The following is a 22,875-nucleotide window of genomic DNA, read 5'->3' as shown; positions in this document are numbered from 1 at the left end:
TAACTTGCAGAAATCTTTAGGAACCGAAGCTCCCTAAGATTCGTCCTACTTTCTTCGTAGTGAGATGTGAGCGTATAAATTATTTGGCTACTCAAAGTTCTCTTTGGTCAACATTTTCTTATAGACTCCCAATATTTTTATGACATCGAAATATTTTTTAAATTCGTCATGGCGTAGACACACTGCAAATGCAACTGGTTATGGGTTCGATCCCCACTCGAGGAAATGAAAGATTTAAATTTATATTTCCATTTCTTCGCTTTGCTGCCGACGCAAAGCGCAGCGTTGAGTCCCGCCACTCTACACGCAATGCCTCTAGAAATCGACGAAAAACGGGGAACGGAATATATTAACACTAGGTCCTGCACCCTGTATTGTGCGAAATGCAGGGTGAAGCTGAAAAATAGAAAAATACATATTTTATTTCAATTATTCTTTTAACATAAATGAATAATCCTAGTGATAATTCGCAAAACACCGCCTTCTCCAATTTTCTCCAAAGCCCAAATTTCCCAAAATCGAACTTAAATTCATCTCCACGATGGTTTCCTCCCTTTATTATTATAGTTATATTATAAGCAGAGTATTCCGGTAGGCTTCACCACTGCGTGTTTATACATGTTAATTGGTACACCAAATGCACTTACAAACTAGGCCACAAAAATATTTTCATATATATTTCTCTAGTGCTTACTTATAACTTAAAAAATTATATATGTTAAAAAATCATAATTTACATAGCACATATCTATATTTTTATTGAAATTTTATAATTTTATCTCGTTGAGATCATCGACATACATTAATTCAATGACGATGTTAAATACTAATATAAAATTTATTATTAACTTACCTTAATTTAATTTAAGTTATTATTTATATTTATTTTTTAATTCCTTTTTTAAAGTTTAGGGTTCTATTACTAAGATTTCGCTTTCTGTCTGTCTGAATTTCGGTCTGTCATTAACCTGTATCTCATGAACTGTGACAGTTAAACAGTGTGTTGTTTTACTCGTATTAAATGAAATAAATATTTGAGGGCCCATTTAAAGAATATGATTTATTTATGTCGTTTTTACAGATAATAGCACGGAACCCTTCGTGCATGAGACCGACTCACACTTGACCGGCTTTTTTTACTTTTACATTCAAATCGTACAGCGAAACTAGTCATAATTTTCACATCAACAATCCCGCACAGCTATATATAAATAATCAGACGATCTGTCATTCTCAAATATTCAGGTCCCTGGGGGTGGAGTAACAAATTGGGAGCCGTTCTCGAAGCTCGATACGCAACCAATAAATTTCACAGACTACAACTAGGCAAAGTTCAACGGAGAAACAAAATGTTATAAATGAAAATAACTTATTTATGATGCTATAGAACCTGAATTTAGAGAGTGAAACGAATGTAAAAATGTAGTGTGAGGGTAGTGTTTTCAGAATTAATACATTTACATATACCGATAAATTCATTGTTTTAGCTAGTGCAGGTACGTTCCCAACTTATCACTCAATTTTCGAAACATTGCGTTTTGAGTAACGGAACTCATCACCACGCTCTGCTTTGTTACCAGAGCGATAGAAGGAAAATACGAGTATATTATAATATATTAGAGCTATCGAACCCATTAACGTCGCGTTTTCGAGCGAAGGTAACGAGTTTTTTACTAAATTATTTTAAAACCAAATTTTAATATACAAAACTTTTTAAATGATTTCGCATCCAACACTGTGGAAAAAATAGTTTTTGTATAATATAAATTGGGAAAGAAATGATTTTTCTAAATGTTATCCGCGATCTTTATTATAAAACGTTGCGTTAATTCCGTGAATTTATAGACATTTTCTTTTTTGGGAAACCTTTAAAAATGTAAAAACGCCCAACGAACTGTTTCCACGGCAGCACAGGTTCAAATTCCGATACGTTAAATGTTTTATACGCTTTCCAGAAAATCCTTAAAAAATAAAAATTGAAAAAAACAAATATTTTAATTACAACATTGTTTTTAAAAGTTATGCATTGTTTGGACAGACTAAGAGTGATATAATCTCCATACAAACGCTCGAACTACCCGGTTTGCGCCTACCAAAGGAAATATTTCATAAAAAACGAGTGTTAATTAACATAATTGGGTACTTTAGCCCTCGCTGTACTCCAACTAGCGTTTGTTCGTCTTTATCAAAATACTAGACAATTATAACGAGAGTATAGAGAGTGTAGAGAGTAGAGTATATGTTTATATGAATCTCATTAGTGCGATTCTCGATTTTTGTCTCGGTGGTGGGTTCGATTCCTACTGGAAATTAATAATATTCTCATTTCTTCGCTCTGTCAACAAGGCAAAGATCCGTTGCACCATACGCAATGCATTGGAAAATTCGGCAGAAAGTTTCTCTCTGCCTACCTTGTACATGAGGAATATAGAATGAAGCTGAAAAATAAAACAAGAAATTATTGTTACAAGTTTGTATCTGCCTTGTTAGTTATATTTAAATATTTGGACTTGAATATGTAACATAAGATTTCAGTAATAAATTATTTTTGTTGTTTTTGTACTTATATTTTTAAAACTCAGTGAACTTCTCGAAAGTCCTACTGAAATGCGAAAAAACGGAATTTCCTAAATTCCACGAACACAAATGAGAGCGACGACTTTGTATATATAAACCTAATTCGGATTGAACCCACTACCATCAAGTTTGCTGTTAATTCGCCCGACCGCACCAATTCATAAATAACAAAATAATGTAATAAGCTAAAATTAATATGCTCCATAAAGTATATGATAGCTAATAACTACAAGATATTAAAGTTATTACTAAGCGCTGTGGAATTTCCCAAAGGAATAACTGAACGCGGTTCAAAATGATACCATTTTTTTAACTAAAGTCACATTTTACTTTTAACTTTAAATATTTCGATAAGATTTTTTTTGTAAATTAAGTTAGTAAAATATAATAAGAATGTTTTTACAAGTTAATTTTCTTTATTGATACGACCTGTCCACCGAATATATAAATCCGGTAAAGAAAAAACGTTTTTAGGGTTTCTTATCTCCAAAGGAAAATCCTTAATCCTTATAGGTACACTCTCACTGTGTTGTTCATCTGTGCGTCCGTCAAAATAATTTTTATCAATAAATAAATATCAATATCAAATATTCAATCCAGTTCCTTAGAGCACAGAAAAATCAAGCTTCTAAAACATCTAAAGATACTGCGTTTACCTATGCAACGTTTTTCCGGATTTTATATTAAATTCGCCACATCATCAAAATCTAGAGGTTACTTCTCGTGGACGTGCAGTTATAACATTTTGCATGAAGTGAAAATTTTCATTGCAAATAAAGGAGAAAATCCGAAAAATTTCTAGGTATCTGTAATTGGTATGGAACCCTACAGATATACGGCCCAAGAGTTGAAAGTTTTATTTAGTTATATTTTAATCTTAATACTCTCCATTTCTCCTTATATTGTAATAAAGAAAAAAATAGGAACCTAGACATATTAGTATTTGTACAAAAAGAGCTTTTTATAAATAACGAGACGTTTTAAGTTGACAAAGTAAAAGCTCAAAAGGCTAAGATGCTTCATATATAATTGTGTATGAAAATATAAGTTTATATATTATACATAGCAATTTTTTTTCTTTTCACTTTCTTTTCAGCTTCACGCTGTATCTCGTACAGGCAAAGTAGGAAAAAAAAGCCTAGGAACACCCTAAGACTCTCCTAGCCTAATTCTGGAGGCAATGCGTGTTGAGTGGCAGAACTCTACGCCGTGTTTTGGTCGTTACCAGAGCCAGTAAAACAAAATAAAATAGATATTTAATTTCCTCCAGTGGAAATAGAACCAACTACCTGTCGCATTTAGAGTCATATGCTTGTAGGGCATTATATATATATACCTAGCGGAATATACCTAAGTATCTGAGGCAAAATGATAATAGAGAAAGTAATAAGACCACAATACGAATCGGAGTGGATGTTATTTGTAATAAATTGCTTTGTACAAAATAACTTATTATTTGTGATCCTTCAACAATAAGTATAATGTAAAAATTAATTAGACCATCGTGACGCAGCGGTAGCGGGTGTAGGTTCGATTTCCATTTGCTGTAATGAATTATGTGATTTTTTGCCAATCAGCTATATAACTATAATGTCTTTAAAATTAGGCAGAAAGTGACAAATGGAGCGGAAAGGAATACAGTGGGAATCGAACCCACCTCCTCTTATAAACATATTTTCTTCCAGAATTGTACCCAAAACACGTTCAGTACTACAAAGACGACCACTCATTGATTAAGTTTAAGAATCTCCTTTGTGTAAGCAATTAGTTAAAATTACGTCAATACGATTTTTGTCACAAATATAATTAATCGAACTTTTCTTTCAAGAAAATTATTTTCCAAGGGAAGCTTGTTATTTTATAAGGAAAACGCTAAATTGGTACTTTAACTTAACGATCTTAACGATGTTTACTAAATATAATAAATATATATTATAGTTTCTATTTTGTTGTTTCTGTGTGAGATAATTAGACAACGTCGTAGAGTGGTCGGTCATTTGGATTATAAGCACGGTGATTGTGGATTCGACTCCCAATCAGGGGAATAAATCATTTTCATCTCACGACACTATTAAAAAAAGTGCAATAGATTCCGCAGAGATTTTCCGCAGATTCTTAAGGCATTGCTTAATCGCTATCAGAGCAGAAAAAAATTAAAATATTAAATATTTCACTCACACGAGTTAGAATCGAACCCACCCCTGCGCCACGACCTCACTATTTACTTATATATAGAGATAAATAAAAAAAAACATTTCAATATAAAACATAATTTCAACTTCTTTTCACTTTGATTCATTAAAAAATAATAAACTTGCAAAAGCAAAAGTTTCATTAAAATTTATTTAGACGAATGCGTTATTCATACTGCCACATAGAAACGTAATAGGCAGGCAGTATAAAGAAAAGCGGGCCTTGACCGTAAAATGTCATCTAACACGTATGTAGCTTCGTATTTCTGTCACACGCGTTATAATTTTCTATTTTATATTACTTTTATAGTATTTTTGTATATTATGCAATTATTTATATACTATTTGAGGCTAGATCGTGAATATTTTCATTTCTAAGCTCTGGTGTCGAGACTAAGCACGGCGTTGAGTTTTGAGTCAGTCAGTCAACAGACAGTGCCTCAAGAATTCAGCGGAAAATGGGGAATGAAGAAAAAAGAAAAACATATATGTATTACATTCACTGTCTCATTTTATGAATCACGACCTATGTACATAGATAGACAGAAAAGGAAGAGTAGAGTGACTCACCACTAACATGAGACAACAAATTAAAATTAAAACATATAATTATATAAAAACTATTTACTATTTACATTTTTTGTAAATAGTTATTTTGGTAGGACTATATAATAATAATCAAAGATAATGTTAAGTCGGTATTTTGGAAATGTTTTTCTGTGTATATTATTTTAAACGTTACATTACATTTAAATATTATTATTTAAATATTACTATCAATATATTTGGAAACCCGGCGTAGAGTTCTGCCACTTAAATACAATGCATCGAAAAATTTTGCGTAGTGTCCCCGCATTACGCAAAATTTTTCGAAGTGTCTTAACATTAGATTCCTTTTGCCTATCCTGCTATATGCGTGAAGCTGATAAAAAATATTTTTGTCACGCATATACCCACTGATGTACATATAAATATTTCAAACTATTTTACGACTGTGACAAACAAATTAGTTCCAACAAGAGTAAATTCTTAAATTTGAAACTTATTAAATTCAAGGTAATTCTTTTTAAAATTTTAATCCATTAAAATAAAGTATTTTGTACAATTTTCAACCTCTAGCGACAACTATCATTAAACATAGATTGTTAACTTGTTTATTATTTTTTAACGCTCTATCCCTTAAAAAAAATAACTCAAAAGTATAATAAATTACCTATACAGTTACCTTATTTTTATTTATACTTGTATGTATATTATATAATAATGAATAATAATGAATGAATGAATTCTCATTTAATTTCAAATCAAACTACAATGTCTTGTTTTCAAGTCTCACTTAGCTTAACTAGAAGTAGAATTAGTAGCTAAATAGTCTAGAACTTCAATAATGAAATCAGGAAAGTTTTATAGCGCTTTTTACGATTTTTTAGTTTAATCCATTTCTATAGTGAATTTAGAAAACAGTTTTTCAGTTTTCTATATTAGCTTTTAAATAGAAAATTTTCATACTATTGTTTAATGATGTGAAAATGAGAGTATTTAATAAGTAACGAAGTGTATTAGCAAAAGGTTCTCTCTGCCTATGTCGAGCTAAAAAGGTGCCATGAAAAGGATAAAAATATTTTTTTTTTATTTTAAGCGTCTATTTTGGAACTATTATTTAGCTTTAGAGATACGTTCAAATGTTTTATCGTATTCTCTTAATATTCCCTCTAAACACCTTTACTATATTTCTGTTTCTTTGTCAGCATTACATAAGATATTTTTTTTATTACATTTCAACTTATTTTAAATGAAATTAGGTTCCCTCAACATTAAATTAACTTAATTCCCAAAATGTCTAAAATAAAAGAAAAATATCTAAAATAAAAGAAAATCGAAATTTTCCTTATCATTTAACATTTCTATCAAGACTTACCTCCCCATGATTTATAAACCCATGCCGATGAGCCAGTTCATCTGCACGGCCATCGGGCACTAGTATCGCGAACTGATCGTGATACAACGGAACACACAAGTCCAGAACCCCCAGGAGCACGACCAAGTAAATTGGTGGCATAACGCAGGTCGATCATTGCACTTCATTCAACTATTAATAATATAATAATCATTACGTAATTTTTTCTATATGGGAATGCACACGCGAAAATTTATCTATTTTTTTTATAGATTTTGGTACACGACCACCCTGGACGGTGGGTGAGGAAGGACTGGAACCGCGTGACCGGTTGTATTCCTTCTGCTTTTGTTGCGCATGCGTTTTAGTTGGCGCCCTTTCTTTATATTATAATGTATCAATTGAGTTATGTGTGTACTATGCATCAGTGTGAAATACATTAAGATAATACTGGCTTTTCTTGATTTTATTTTATAAAAAAAAAAGCTTCACGCTATATCCCGCACACAGCATGGTACGAAGAGGGAACCTAGTTAAGTCATTTCGTACCCCATAAGCGCGTATGATTTTTATTAATTGGTAAATTTTAACTAAGTAACATGGTAGACACTACTTCAGATCCAACTTTCCAGACATTGTGTGTTAGTGATGGAATTATACGCCAAGTTTTGCTTACCAGACCGGAAAAATGAAAACAATTGAAAATAGAAATCCCGCAAGTGAGAATCAAACTCACAACAAATATCGAATCCCACTGCACCACAACGATCTCTCCTTTTACTAAAACACGAAAATAGAAAAAAAACAAAGAACTATTACCTTATTCCTACACATTTCGCATCGAATCGGCTCAGTAAAGCCCACATTTCTTGCATGTCATTCCTGGATTTCACGAAGTCTTTATCAATTATTCATCAGAAGGAAGACGTGGTGCTGTGAATAGTTCGTAAGTCGTATGTATGTACGTTACCTCGCATATCGGCAAGCTGTAAACAGCTTACTTTGTCTGGATAAGCATTTTATGTTCTTATAAATTTTAATATTTTTTGTTTATTATTTATTTTTTTAAGACCTTCACGATGTATCCCGCTTATAGCAGGGTAGTTACAAGGAACCTGGGAATGTAATGTTTGTTAATGAGAATAGTATTCTCATTAAAACACTTTCAAACTCAACGCCTTTTTTTGCTTTGCTCAACGCTTTTGCAACGGTTTTGCCTTGATACAAGAGCGAAGAAATAAAAACATTCCAATAAATTAATTCTGTCATTCCCCCGAGACGGAATCGAACCTACAACCGTTGCCTTTTAGTTACACATTTGTGCCCCTGCGTCATATCAACTCCCGTTGATTTCTTTACTCTCTTAAAACTGCTGGTTGAAAATTCCATAAAAACCTCCGCACGAGACAGCAATAGATGTCTGATTTTTTTATCCTTTTGTATTTACCCTTCATCCTGTGGTTCACCTAAAATACATTTTTCATGTAGACTCGCCATACTCTGTACGCAAATAATTCCTAGTATTCGAGATTCGGGTCTATTTAGTATCTGTGGCCCATATCAGTTTCTGTTCCAATTTGTCTGCAAAATGCAAAATTGTAAATTCTCTTATGAAATACTTTTCCCACTCGTACCTATTTTTGCATGTATTTAAACGTAAAATGGACACCTAATTAAGTTTTTTCCTTTCCTTGAGAATTTCGAGAAACCCTCTCTTAAGTCTCTCTGACTCCCTAACCTATCTAACAGCCATATTTGAACTATCTAAGTCAATAGCGCCTGTGCGTTACCTGTTTATCACCCAATAACATAAATATGTATTCTACAATTACTTGAATAGATTATTTTTTTCCTACATAATATTGACATGATATTCGAAATTTCTTCTATCTCTAATGAGATAGAAGGAATTAATATCAAAGAATTTTTATTGAGCACAAATACCCTGGTAAATGGGAAACTGTGTCTTTTAAAAATAGGTTCCATCTGCTTACCTTACTATGCAACCAAAACCGTAAAGATGCTTTTTAACCGACTTCTGTAAAAAAAGGAGGTTATCAATTCGACTGTATTTTTTTTTTTTATTATTATTTTTTTATACAAAATATTTTTGTCTAAGAATAACTAAAACTAATTAATATACAAAAAAACAGCATTAACAGGCACCAACAATAAAATAAAATCTTAATTGCCTTATATAATCGAAGTCGTTAACGAATATCAAGCTGAATAACAGGAGAATTACGCTTCACGTTTCAACGACAGCTTAATTAATATAATTTTCGTTAGTGTCAGTGGGTTAGAAATGCATTCATAGCCAGGTGATGTCTCGCGACGTAATTATATTCAGATGAGACGGTTGGTTGTCTGTACATATTAATTCACTCATAGTATATATGTTATGTAGGAAATTATATTACAATTTTAATTAATTGGGTAAAATTAATTAAAATAATAATTGGGAATAAATTCGGTGGCATATTCTCAAATATTATTAATACCATCTGGATATGTAGCACTTTACTACTGTAGTAGGAAGGTTTCGTAGGAACTTCCTTCCACGAGCTAACCAATTGTGAATGGCCTACCTGCAGCAGTGTTTCCTGGTCGAATAACGCCGATTCCTTAAAAAAGCGGGTAATGGGTTTTTAGATAAAAAAAGCACCAGTACTAATACACACTCCTCAAAGTACTGAAAGAAGTTTTAAGAAATTATTAAGTAACTAGCGACCCCCTTGCGGCTTCGCCCGCTTTTACTACTGGATTATTCATATAATGTATGTTTGCAAAGCACTTAAGATAATGTGAAAATTAATGAAACCCTAATGCAACCCGTATTTTCGTAGTTTCAATAAGGATTTGCCAATTGTTTTACTCGGCAAGGATTCTTAGTAGGTACCGTAATTTTAAATCTGTGCTACTAATCTTTTCAAGTACTTATTAAAATATATTTAAATGACTATTTTTAGATAGTTAAATGACTATTTTTAAACGGAAGAAATTAAAAACAAAACCCTACCTACTAATAACTACTACAAAAAATATGAAACCAAATATATCGCGCTGAAATAATACATTTAACTCCAATTATCCAATACGTGCAAACGCATCTAAATCTTCGTTGCTCTATAGCGAAAAAAAAACCCGCCTGCCTCTATAGGCAGGCGGGTTTTTTTTTCGAGCTTGTGGTTAATGCTGAAGAGGGTATTCTGTCCCTGATGAAAAGCAAGCACTATGTGGCTGCCTGTGAGGAAAATTAAATAGAATGCATTGGCCGGGAATCGAACCCGGGCTGCCCGCGTGGCAGGCGAGCATTCTACCACTGAACCACCGATGACGCGCTTGTATAAGCAAAAGGTCGCGGGGCGCGTTTTTCAGCAAGGATGTTTTGATATTGTAACAACTTCTAAAGTACTTATTAAAATGAAAAACAACAAAAGACAGTTTTGATCTACATTAAATGGCCAACGTAACTAATGTACTTATTTATATGCTGAGAGTAAGGGATAAGTGAAACTTGAGTAACATACAGCTGATGTGTCAACGGCGGGATGTGTCAGCAATTAAATGCGTTTTTCTGTAAAACTATTCGCAATTTCGAAATAGTGTAAAAAGCAAATTTTATCTTCGTTTAACGTAGAAAATTAATAAAGTATTTTAAAGGATAAGGATCAATACCAATATGGGAAACTATTCCTCACAATAAAAAATGTATTGAAATTACTATTTTTAGACAGAAATATGATCACTACACGTTATCCTTAAAAGATATAAAATATGTTGTCGCGGACTTTTTTGTAGATCTTATTAAGAGGAATAATACTCCAGTATATTTTTTTCATGTAGTACTTACCATTAAAGCAGCGCATGCGCGAAAGTGTCTCAACGGGTAGGACTTTAGACACATTTATCGTATTTATGTTAATTTATGTTCTTATGTACAAATAATAAACTATATATAAACCTTCCCTGAGAAATACTCGACCTAATGGTGAAAACCGCATTAAAATCCGTTGGGTGGTTTAGAAGAAGAAGAGTTAGAAAGTTCAGACAGACACGAAAAGCGACTTTGTTTTATAAGATATAGGATAAATAATTTAATTCTCAAATTTAATCTTACTTTCGATACTTGTATTACAAAATACGTGTACCTCGACATCATTGAATCCACAGCTAAAAAGTGACTAAAAGGATTCCCATTATATAAAATATCCAAACCCCTCGAATATAACTCCCATATATTTCGATAATGACTCGTATTCAACTCAACAATACACTTTCTTCGCTAAAGCCGACCATTCAAGGAGGTGCCTTATTCAAGATCTTCAAATAAAACGGGAAAGGCTCTATCGCAATTCATTATAATACCGTTGAAATAAATCTATTGTGAATCTGATCCATTATATTCTCATTTACTTTAAATCTGGATAACAATACTGTCGCGTTCTAATTAAACTGATTCATCGATTTTAATTATGCTCGTATACGTACCTTTATTTTGAAGGGGTAGAAATTTCTTTGGCTTATTTGCATATTCAAATGTGATTTTCTTATAAAATAGAAATATATAGTAAAGTAAAATCTTGACATCAAAATTACATATATATGTAAAAAGATAGATGTATAAACAGATAGACTTATAAAAAGTTCAAATTTTACAAAAAAAAAAAAACTAGGAATACACTACATATTTTCTCACTTCAGTTGTTGACTGTACTTGATAGAGGTGAGTCAAATTTTACTGGAGAGCTATCATAGTTCGAATAGACAAACTATGTATAACATTCGATATATCACTATAGAAAGTTTACATAGTTAAAAAACAGGAAAGCACAAATTTGAGGCCGTGAAAAACGCGGTACGCGGTTCGATCCCAGCCCAGAAAAATGAATATGAACTACTTTCATTTACCCACTCTGATATGATGAACGCGGCGCGGCGTTGAGATCTGCTCCTTACTGATATATTCAGGACAAAAAGTATTAAGAAACTACGTAAATAATTTGTTTTTTCAATATTATATTTAAATATAAAAATACTTAAAAGAAAAAACAATAATCTCAACTAAAATAAGCTTAACAACAATTTACATAGATATTCTCATAGCACCGACGCTAATAGCTCGAAAAATTTCATTGGCCACACGAAATTCTCTTTTTCCACGCAACTTGGCCCGCTGGGGGTATATTTCGTTATTTAAGCAAAACAACTGGCCCCCTGAAGGCATACTGAGATTTAAGAGGGGCCTGACTTATGCCCCCTAAGGCTAGATTCAATTAGTTGAGGCATTTTTTACTATTTCTAGTTATTATTCTTTTTTACTTTTTGTGTAAGTTAAAAATTTTTATAAACGAAATTCGTTGTAGTTTTTTATATTAATATAATTGAAGTATGTTAAAATAAAATAGCTTTACATTTCTCTTTAAATGGATCTTTTGTTTTATTTTAATGAAAACTTTTTCAATAATTGAAACAATGTAATATTATTTTTATGATTTACTTTTAATAGGTTAAGTTGTGAGAACCTGGGAACCTAGTGTTAAGATATACCGTTTCCATTAATGCACTTGCGTTGGTCACTTTCTGCCAAATTCTGGAGGCAATTCGCCTTGAGTGGCTTGTATTTCAAACTACGATTGTGGGCTCACCTGCTTAAAAATTTTAAAAAAGTCATCGAAAGTGACAAATTGAAATTGTTTCTATAGCTGTTTTGAACTACTTAGAAGCGTAGGGCAGTATTTTTTTTTAAGTCTCAAGGAAGCCGTTATTTATGCGAATTTGCAATTTTTACTTTGATACCTCACCAACGGACCGCCGATTAGTTTAAGAAGAACTAAGATTTTCCTATTCATTTCTATTCAGGCATACATCTAATACCATAACAATATAAATACATAATTAAAGTGGAAGAACTCTTAATTGAATCAACAATTTTCTAAGCTATGTCATTGTTCGTTTTATTGGAGGCAAGATTAACGGGTATGCTTCGTCCTAAGAACTTTATGGCATCATAAAACCGCTATATAAATCCGGCCATTAAGCGGACAGAGTTTAAATTGACCAGAAAAAGGCTATGTCATGGCGTTTACCACCTTAAAAAGAAGGTAACTTGTCAAAAACAATGTATTGTTATAGTTAAATAAAGTGACGTTATGTCAATTGTAATTTGTCAGTTTCAATAAGGGGTTTGTGAGGTTTTAAGTCTGTAATGCTCAAGTTCACAATTTATCTCGCATATAACATACCCTAGGCAAAGGGATCCTGGTGTTAAGATATTCCGTTCTCCACATTCCTCCAAATTCTCAAGGTATAACGTGTTGAATGGCGAAACTCAACGCCGCACTGTGCTTTATTAGATGAAAATATTGAATATTTAATTCCTCCGAGTGGGAATCGAACCTATAAGTATCGCATTTACGTTTCAACAACTGTAGCATTTATGTTTAATGTCTGAAGTCAACGCCCGTGGTCTTCTTACCGAAAACGTGGAAATGAAAATTAATTCTGTCCCCTGAGTGAGAATGAAATCCATGACAGTCGTGTTTGCAGTGTGATGCTGTGCCGTGATGCTGCGCTTACTTAATCTTCACCCGTCATATATAATCAGTTATGAAAAAAAACAAAATAATAGTCAACTTCGACACAATTAATCTTATTCGTTTTATGAAACTTATAAAAGTTTGAACGTAGAGGGATTTAAACCAACACCTCTCTAATAACGTCCAATAGTGCGGGTTCATATCCCGTTCATAATTTTATACATTTCCTAAAAAAAGTATTTTTTTAAATGTAAAAGACCATTTAAAAAAAACTTAAATACAACTAAACCTTCGTCCCATCATGCAATATTCACACCGTACGATAAAGAACCACTCCCATACAAAATGGTGCCCTCCCTCAATTTCGCGCTCCGTTAGCCAACATTAGGCCGCGGGTAACGAAAATATTAGCCATTGCGATTGCCAACGTCAGTGTCATCAGCACCACACACCCTGGAAAATGTTATTAGGAGGAAAATCTGAATATCGGCCAATCAACGCTCGACTGGCAAGTGGGATGATCCTATAACAATTCAATTACAACGGTTTATCGGCGACGGCAGGTGCTGGGAGCATTTTTTTATGTTTTTTTTTTCTTTTTTTTTTGTAACTTTTTTAAAGAAAAACGTGATGTTTAGCTTTTTTGCATCGGTTAGCAGGGTAGACCATTATCTATCCTCAAAAAAGATGTGCCTTTATACTAACTATACATTTATATGTAGTTAGTGTAAAGACACATCTTTTTATATTTTCTCCGCATTTTATAGATAATGTGCTTAATGGTAGGTAAATCGTTTTTTGTCCTACCTGACCGGGAAAATAAAAATTACCTATACTAATATGCCTAAATACATAATATGCTACTATATATGACCTAAACTATAACTATAATCTATACTTTTTTAAGTTTTTAACTTCATGTTGTCTTTGGCAAAAATCAATATTCAATATCAGATAACAAATACAAGTATTACGTTTCAGATTGTAGAACATAAAAACATCAATAGCAGGAAATAAATATCATAGCCGCATTAACTACATAACTAATTTTTGTTATAAATTTATACCTAAATGAAAATATATATGAACATATGAACATCAGAAACAAAAGAGTAATATGAAATTAAAACATTTGGTTTTATATGATAATTATTATTATGTTATATTTAATTATTACTACGTTTCTTTCTGCATATTTAAATTCTAACTGAATACATATTTAAATTCTCTTTGTCTCTACACAACTGATAAAAAAATCACGAAAATATTTTAAATCAGTCTGCACAACTAAAAAATCCACGCGTTTCATCTAAAACTCTATCAATTGGCACCAAATTCGTCGATGCTAGCTCGTTATTTTCCAATTCTTGTAAAAGCCAATCAAATTTAACTGTGCCCACGAGTAAATGTCAATAAAGCTTATAACGCGGGATACTCATACGAATCGGAGGGGGGTAGGAATGAATTTTCTATTAGGGTTGCGTACCCCTGCATCTAGGAATTTATGGCATTATCGAATTGTAGGTATGCAAGTTGATAATTGCCATAATGGTTCGATGTTGAGTTTTGCTAACTAGATTTTTTAAATTTTAAGTTTCCTAGAGTCTGTGGTCTGTGGGTTCAATTACCACTCGAAGAAATCGCTTAATTCCTCGCTTTGGTATCAAGACTGAGCGCAGCCCTGAGTTCTATGACTCAATAGTTTGAAAATTAGGTGAAAAGTCGGGAAATCAAATATAATATATTTTTGTTTTATTTTTAATTTTCTGACAATCTATATATATAAAAGGACTTGTCCTCACTGACTGAGGTAAGACGCACGCACAGCCGTAACCGCTGTGCGTAGAAACGATTGATAGAAATTCATTGAACACATGTTTAATGGTTTATTAGAATTCACCCCTAAACAAGCAAGCGAAGCTGCGCGCGTCCGCTAGTTATAGATAAATTGTTTAGTGTCAATTTCCCTATGGATATATCACAGATTAAAATTTATTGAAAATTCATAGCATGTTTGTTATTATAAGCCGTTGTTATAATGGATTAAGTAGACTAATTAATGGATTAAGATTGACAAAAACAATTTAGTTTGTAATTTAGTATCGTTTATTGTGAATTTGAATTTAAATAAAAAAAAAAACACCCAAAAACTGATGGACTCGCTCCACAGCTAAACTTCAAACGGCAGGAAAAACGTGGCCAGTTTTAAAACTAACCTGAATAAAAACAAAATGTCCCAATCTAAATAATAAAAAAAAACGTTTGTTTTTATTTAGTGTTGTTTTCATCACATTCGTTGCGTTCGAGTGACGTCCATCCGTCAATATTGATGTCTGTCATTGTGTCCTAAGAACATTCGATTTGATAGAACAGGTATCGATATATGCCGTTACAGTATTTTAACTATTATAAATATTTTAGTATGGATTCTCCTATTATTGTATAAAAGTCTCCTACGTGTGTTTTCCATACAAAGTGATATTGGCATAGTAAACAGTGATCAACTGGCACGCTTGAAACGCCTATATTGAGAACAGAACAGAATGTATATGTATGTTGTCGTGGTGCAGTGACAATCGTTAATGCGATTGTACTTTAATGCGGCGTTAAGTTCCGCCACTCAATACATAATGCGTCGAAAAAATATATTAGATCGCATATGTTTTCTTATATTTTTCACTAGACTAATCAGGGGTGGACATGGATCCAATATAACAGAGAGAATCTAGTATAAATCCACTTCACTCCACTTCGATCTCCGTTTTCTCTCGAATTTGAGACAGCGATACGGATGGAATAACTCAACTATGTGCTACCAAAATAGGGAGATTAAAATAATTTAGACTCAAGTAAGAATCGAATCCACAAGTATTTAGTTTTTATTAGACAATGACTACCATTTACTACTACCATTGACTTTGAAAAGAGCAACTGTTGAGTTTCTTGCCGGCTCTTCTCAGCAGAACTGCCTTCCAAACCGGTGGTAGCTTATTGTTCATATGTTCATTCGACGATTCAAAAGTGCTTATTATAAGTTTATTTGAATAAAGAATATTTTGAATGTCTAAATGCGTTTGGTGGACCCAAACAAGTCCATCACAAATTAAAAGTCACTATTATATGTTGTCATTTCCATGTTACTCTATGACATGGTCGTCCATTCGAAACACTGCTATTAACTACACCCTATAATTGCTTTATAAAATATAAAAAACGAACTGTCATATGTTATGTATTTTCTAGATCAGAGTCAACAAAATTTTGTTATAACTAATGTTATTTCTTTTTATGAAGTTTTGGGTTTTTAAATTATTACTTTTTCTAAAAAAACCATATAAATTTAGACGATTGTAGCTGAGTGGAACAGCATTTACATTTTTCCACCTTCCACCTAATTCCCTAAACCCCCTTCTATCCCTAAATGGGAACCCACCATATAGTTGTCATATATATAGTAAAACAATTCGTTACCATAAGACTGCATGACCATACTTTTTCATCTTCACGATTTGCATATAGCGGGTTTTGCTGAGAGGATCTAGTGTTATGATCCTCGTTTCCTTTTTGAGATATTGCGTGTTGAATGGCGTATCTCAACGCCACGCTCTTGTTATCAGAGTTTAAGACATAACTAGATTAAATTTTGTATTCATACTGCTAAATATTCTCATGTTTGGGTCATTGGCACCAAAATCACAAATTAGTTTCTAAGAAAAAAATCTTAGTTGTCTTCGGTCAAAGAACTAATTCAATATCACCCACTCAGTTTTAAATGAAATTCTTAAATAAATTACCCTTACTTAAATTAATAAATTCGAGCACTTTCATTTCTAGTTGTAATAAAAACAAAATGCTTGCACAATTGCAATATACTGAAGGGAGAGCGTGACTTCTTATATTTTATTTTAGTTCAAAGATGTTAATGATCTTATTTTTAGTTTCACGATGTGTGCAAATATATAGGCAATGTCAAAATTAATTATCAAGTTACGCATTAAAAGTCGCGTATAATATTATATATATATATATATATATATATATATATATATATATATATATATATATATATATATATATAATATCATATATATATAAGTATGGCTGTTAGCCATACTGTGTCGCATATTGCGAAGAGGTTAGAGAAGAGTGCAAGAGACAAGTCATTGCTTCAATAAGCAGCTTCCTATATACACCGAAACTTGTACCGGAACCGGAAAAAAAATAATATGAAAGTTATAACTTAATTCGTATTCAAATAGTCACTTTTCAAATTCACTTTACAATTGTTTCTTAAATTTCAATATTTTAGTAGTCCTATCTTAGTTTTTATGCCTTTAATATTGTGTGGCTATTTTGAACGAACCAATACTAAGCTAAATCAAAATATAAAAACTCTTTATTCAATTAAACATTTCATTACAGGCACTACTACAGGAAGGCTCTAAAGAATAATTTTCCTTATTTCTTTTCTAATGAAAAACATGAGAATTACCAATAAGATCTCCTACCAAAAGGAGAATGTTAATAAAAAAAACTATTGTATGTTTTATAGAGCTAAATAAATGTTTATGTCCATTGCTATGGCCACCATAATGATTTATTTATGAGGATGGAGGAAATTTTAACTGTAGGACGAATTGATTTTTATGTAATGTATATATACTATACTAAAGTTTACTTTTTTTATTTATACTTTTCGGAGCTTAAAGGGAGAGCTTAGTGACCATTCACTACGTTCTTTACTTTGCTACTCATCTATCAAGAGACAGTGGAAGAATCTAAAGCTGTATTTTATGTGACCAATCCAAAAATAAGAAAAGGAAACATTTCCCCAACTTTGAATTGAACTGGCAACCGTCGTTACAATTGAAATCAATAGAAATTCAACAACATCGTTATCGTACACTTACTTTCAGATTAAATTCAATATAAATAAAATATATGGCACGAACAAAACGTTTATTGTCAAAGAGTCGAATGTATCGCATTCCTTCATCTTATCCCTCGAGGTCACATAAAGGAGGGCTCTAAGAGTGATTTACCGGAAAAAACTTAACGTTCCTTCTAAAAATTGGTGAACAATCACCCCTTTACCCGTGTCATCTGAACTATACCGATTTAGATTTGTTTATCTCAAACGATAGAAGTAAAGGACCTCAAATTACTTTTTTTACTATGACCATGTTAGCACAGTGACACAGCACTGATTGTAAGCGCGATGGTTATGCTTTCATTCCCCATTAGAGGGGAAAGATCTATTTGAAATATCTTCAATCCCCCACTCTGATAATTTAAAACATTTTCGACATGTTATATCTCAATGTAATTACAGTAAGTAAAATATCTTAACAAAATCTCTTCAAAAACGGTAGGCACCCACCCTTAAGTGATTGTTCTTAGCTTCAGGGTAGGCAAAAGGAGCCTGGGAACCTAGGGTTACTCTCCGTTTCCTGTTTCTCAGACAAAGAAGATATTTAATTCAAATTTCAATGATAAGAAATAATTTAATTCAAATTTTAATTTAACGTATTTCAAATTGAGTATTTAAATATGTCACTTAGAAGGAAAATTAATTTACAACCTCGAGTACTGCGATAGACTACCTTTAAGAGGATTATATTTAATGTTTCTATAGAGAGATATTACGAACAGGACACTATTCATAACTCTTCTCCTATGAAAAGCTTGTTATTTTCTACTGTAACAAGTAGTTCCAAAACTTCAACTTGAATAAAAATGTTTTATTCAATTATTTTTATTTTTAATATATACTTACTTACTAAAGAAATTATATAAAATCTGCTTGGAGCAATAAATTGTATGGCCTAAGTTGGAGTGGCTTACGAATTATCTTTAAAGAGTTCCACAATTAAGAACCTGGTTCCATCATCAGACCATCTCTCTACTTTAGTATTGTATTGTCACCTAGACTACTTAATTACAACTATCTTATTTCAAAACTATACAATTATTGCAAGAACCAAATTCAGTTTCATATATGCGTGTTAAAAAACTACTCTCCCACGAACAATTCTTACAATTCTCATATTAAAACACATATTTACAAAGCGGGTTATTGAATTCCGCCAGTCAACACGCAATGCCTACAGAATTCCGCGTAAAGTAGGGAGCAGTGTTATAACACTAGCCTTTTAACACTAACCAGAAAAAAATCTTCTTTTCCTTAAGTAAGTCCCGTATTTAAATACTTATTTCCATTATTTTCCTCTACTATATACATAAAGTTTATATAAACTAGTATTATACAAGTACCTAGTACACTGTCGCTGTACTACAGCGGTACTGTAATTCGACTTAATGCTATTTACGTTTTCGTGTTCAGTGTTTTCGTAGTAATTCAATTTTGAGATGGATTTCTTAGTATATACCCACTGAATAGTATTTATTTAGATTTCAAAGGTACATTAAGGATTAAGCAGGTAGTTTATATAGATTAAATTGTGATTTAGTATAGAGTAATTCAATAGAGCGCAGGGGCACGTGTGTGGGGCTTAAACGCGACTGTTCGATCCCCACTCGATACAGCGTGAAGTTGATTTATTTATATTATTTAGTTTTTATGTTTGCCAGAATAATTACAATGATATTTGAAGTTGCGACGGCGTTTAGTTCCGTCACTCAACACACAATGCCTCTACAATTCGACGGAGAGTGCTGAACGGAGAGTCTTAACTTCACATAGCACATAGCGGCGTAGACAAAAGCAAGATGCAAAACCTCTTCTCCTTTTTCTCCAGTTTTCGCCGTATTCTCGAAGTATTGCGTATTGAGTGACGGTGCTCAACAAAAAAGTCTGGACTGTGCCTAATCACTACAGCGAGAAAATGAAAATATTAAATTTTTAACTCCCCCGAGTGAGAATTGAACTTACAAACCCTCATATTTATACGCCCACAAAAAAAATTTATAGTATTTTTTAACAAATAATCTAACCGACTTATCTAGCAAAAGCTGGAACACACCCAGTTCCTATTATATACGTTCATATCGGCGTCATACTTCACAATAACTGAGATTAGCATACATTCGTGTACAGATCATTGTTTATTGCGGCGAATACATAAACCATTGTAAATAAATCCAGTAGATTTTCTACTGAGGCCAGTCGTGGGGCAAGGTATAAGTGTGGGATTGTAAGGCGACTGGTTTGGGTTTGATTCTCACTGGAGGAAATGAAATATTTAATATTTTCATTTTTTACTGTGGTGTTAAGGCAAAACCGCGGCGTTGAGGTCCGCCACACAACACGCAAGGGTTCCCTCTCTCTGCCTACGAAATTGAGATATGAAGGTGATCTTTTAGAATATATATTTTTTCTAAACTCGTCGCGGTTACGTGGGATGATCTTAGGTTGTAAACGCGACGAGCATTGTAGGTTCGATTCTCACTTGTCAAGCGATTTCTTGTATTGCCTACATAAAGAAGCCATTTTTGTTTTAAAATAAAATGTTGTCTTTCAATAATTAACTCGCATAATTTATCTTTATCTATATTAAATGTCTAAAAAGTGGTGAATGGAGTATTCTCTCCATTTAAATCCCAAAATTCTAAATTTATTACTTAAAGTTTTATATACCTAATCCTCAAAACAATTAGATCTGACTCAACCGTATCTCTGTCTAGACATTTCTTTCCAACTTTGTAATATTTATATTGCTTTTAATATAATTTCGCAATATTCTAATAAATGTATAATGAAAAATTCCTAATATTTGACCAGCTAGTGGTCGCCAATCGGGCTACAGTGGCACAAGTATATAAACGCCATAGGTTATTGGTTCGATTTCCAACTAAGGGAAATAAAATATTTAATGCAATGGGAAATTCGAAAACCACACGTTCTAACAGGCAAACACTTACCTAAAGCGATTTTTTTTTTCAGGAACAAAGACAGGTTCCTAAACTAACTCACTCAACAGCCCACAGTAAGTTTTAAGTCACAAACAAGTACATTTAACGCTTACCAAAGAGATAATCCAAGCTGACTTTACGACGTCTTTAAGACTATGACTCTCTTTAATAGCGCAATTCGTCTCGTTACCTGAGCTAAGTAACTGTAGTTAACTTGTTATTTTATTATAGAACGAATGTTAGTTGAAACCGTCGTGGCACAACGGTACAGTGTCCGATTGTAGAAGCAACGGTTGCGCGTTCGACTCCCACTTGAAGTTAATTTTCTCGATGTCTCGAGAATTAGTTGAAAAATGGGAAACAAGGTGGTGATGAAGCAGCGTTGAGGGATTCTAGAGTTAAGACACTCGGTTACCATTCCACCGTTGCGGTTAAATATCTTATTTAACATATATATATATACATATATTAATATATTTTTAAGTGAATATAGATATATATTTTATTTTAAAAATCCTTTTTTCTAAGAAACCTCAGGCTTATTTAAAATATCGTGTTTATTTTCGCTCAATGTTTATCGCATTTCCTAGAAGACGTTCTCAGTAATCTTTTGCTATTGCAATTTCCTTTAAATATTGAAACGGGTGGACGTTTCCTATATAAAAATAAACTACTATTTTCAATAATAACAATAAAATAAATAAAATTATTTAAGTTTTAAATCTGTGTGTATTAAATTATTTATCAATTTTAGCCTCGCGTGTAGCAGGTTAGGCAGGTAGAGTTTGGGAACCTAGAGTTAAGACACTCTGTTCCTATTAAAATTTCCGTTCCCCATTATATGCATGCCAAAAATGTTTACTATTGAAGAAATACTTTTAGATTCCATTTAGAATTAGTTGAATATACTTATTATATTTGTTACATTTCTGAAAATATTTTAGTTATTCTGTTTCTGTTAGAAGCGTTGAATTTTTTCAGATCAACCTTTATTTTTTTTCAGAAAACCTTTATTTTTCTTAAGCAGAGTAAGACATTATTTATCTATTATTCCATAGAAAATGGAATTCATACATATCAACATATAATAATAACAATAATATTCGTAATATCATTTGAAATCGCTAACTTTCTTGACGTATTGGGTAATTTTCACTCATTTGTCACCCAATCAGGCTGTCAAACTTTGAAATTTTCACCAAATTTACATATATTTATATCTTCTAATCAGAGACAATTTATGTAAAAGCCACTATTTTATAGATAATCTTTGGAAATAATGCTATATTTAAATCATTTTAAGAAAAGTATAAGGTTTAAAACCTTAACCCTAGAAGCCTCTTATCTATCTATCTTAAACTTACTTAGTGAAATTTTATTCTTAATAAAAACTGCGTTAAATTATGTTAAGTAAGTCTTTGGGAGGCTATTTAGTGTTATACTTAATAAATATTACAAAAAATATATAATGAGAAATTTATTTAGCTTCCATAAATTTTGATGAATAATATTAATCTAAAGAAGAAATTTCTACACTTATGTATGTATATCGAATTATTCACATGTGATAGTTTCTAGTCACGCAATCAGCCATACATATTATATCAAATTTAGGTGAGAACTTGAGCTCTGATTTGCATATATCAGAATAGATTTGACAGTAATATATGTATGGATATATTTATATGTTTACATATATATTTTGAAAATAATATTTATTATATATTGTGTACGTTTAGTACATAAAGTGGTACAGTAGTTAATCTTAAGGTTATTGATTGAAATCTCGCTGATTTAA

At 32.1% G+C, this 22,875-nt stretch overlaps 1 protein-coding gene across 1 annotated transcript in view; it reads right to left on the bottom strand.

The window, feature by feature from the left end:
• Window positions 1-6,966, bottom strand: part of LOC146539407 (furin-like protease 2) — a 47,008-nt gene extending 40,042 nt beyond the window's left edge. The window contains exon 1 of the mRNA XM_085208191.1: window positions 6,688-6,966. Within this exon, the coding sequence (XP_085064317.1) occupies window positions 6,688-6,828 (141 nt within the window). The 5' untranslated portion in view covers window positions 6,829-6,966. The remainder of the gene's footprint in view (window positions 1-6,687) is intronic.
• Between the last annotated feature and the right edge of the window lie 15,909 nt (window positions 6,967-22,875).

This window comes from Heliconius melpomene, chromosome 4, assembly GCF_056956725.1.
Source record: "Heliconius melpomene rosina isolate 202511_hmr_F chromosome 4, ASM5695672v1, whole genome shotgun sequence".
NCBI lineage: Eukaryota > Metazoa > Arthropoda > Insecta > Lepidoptera > Nymphalidae > Heliconius > Heliconius melpomene.
This window is presented reverse-complemented; position numbering and strand designations above follow the sequence as displayed.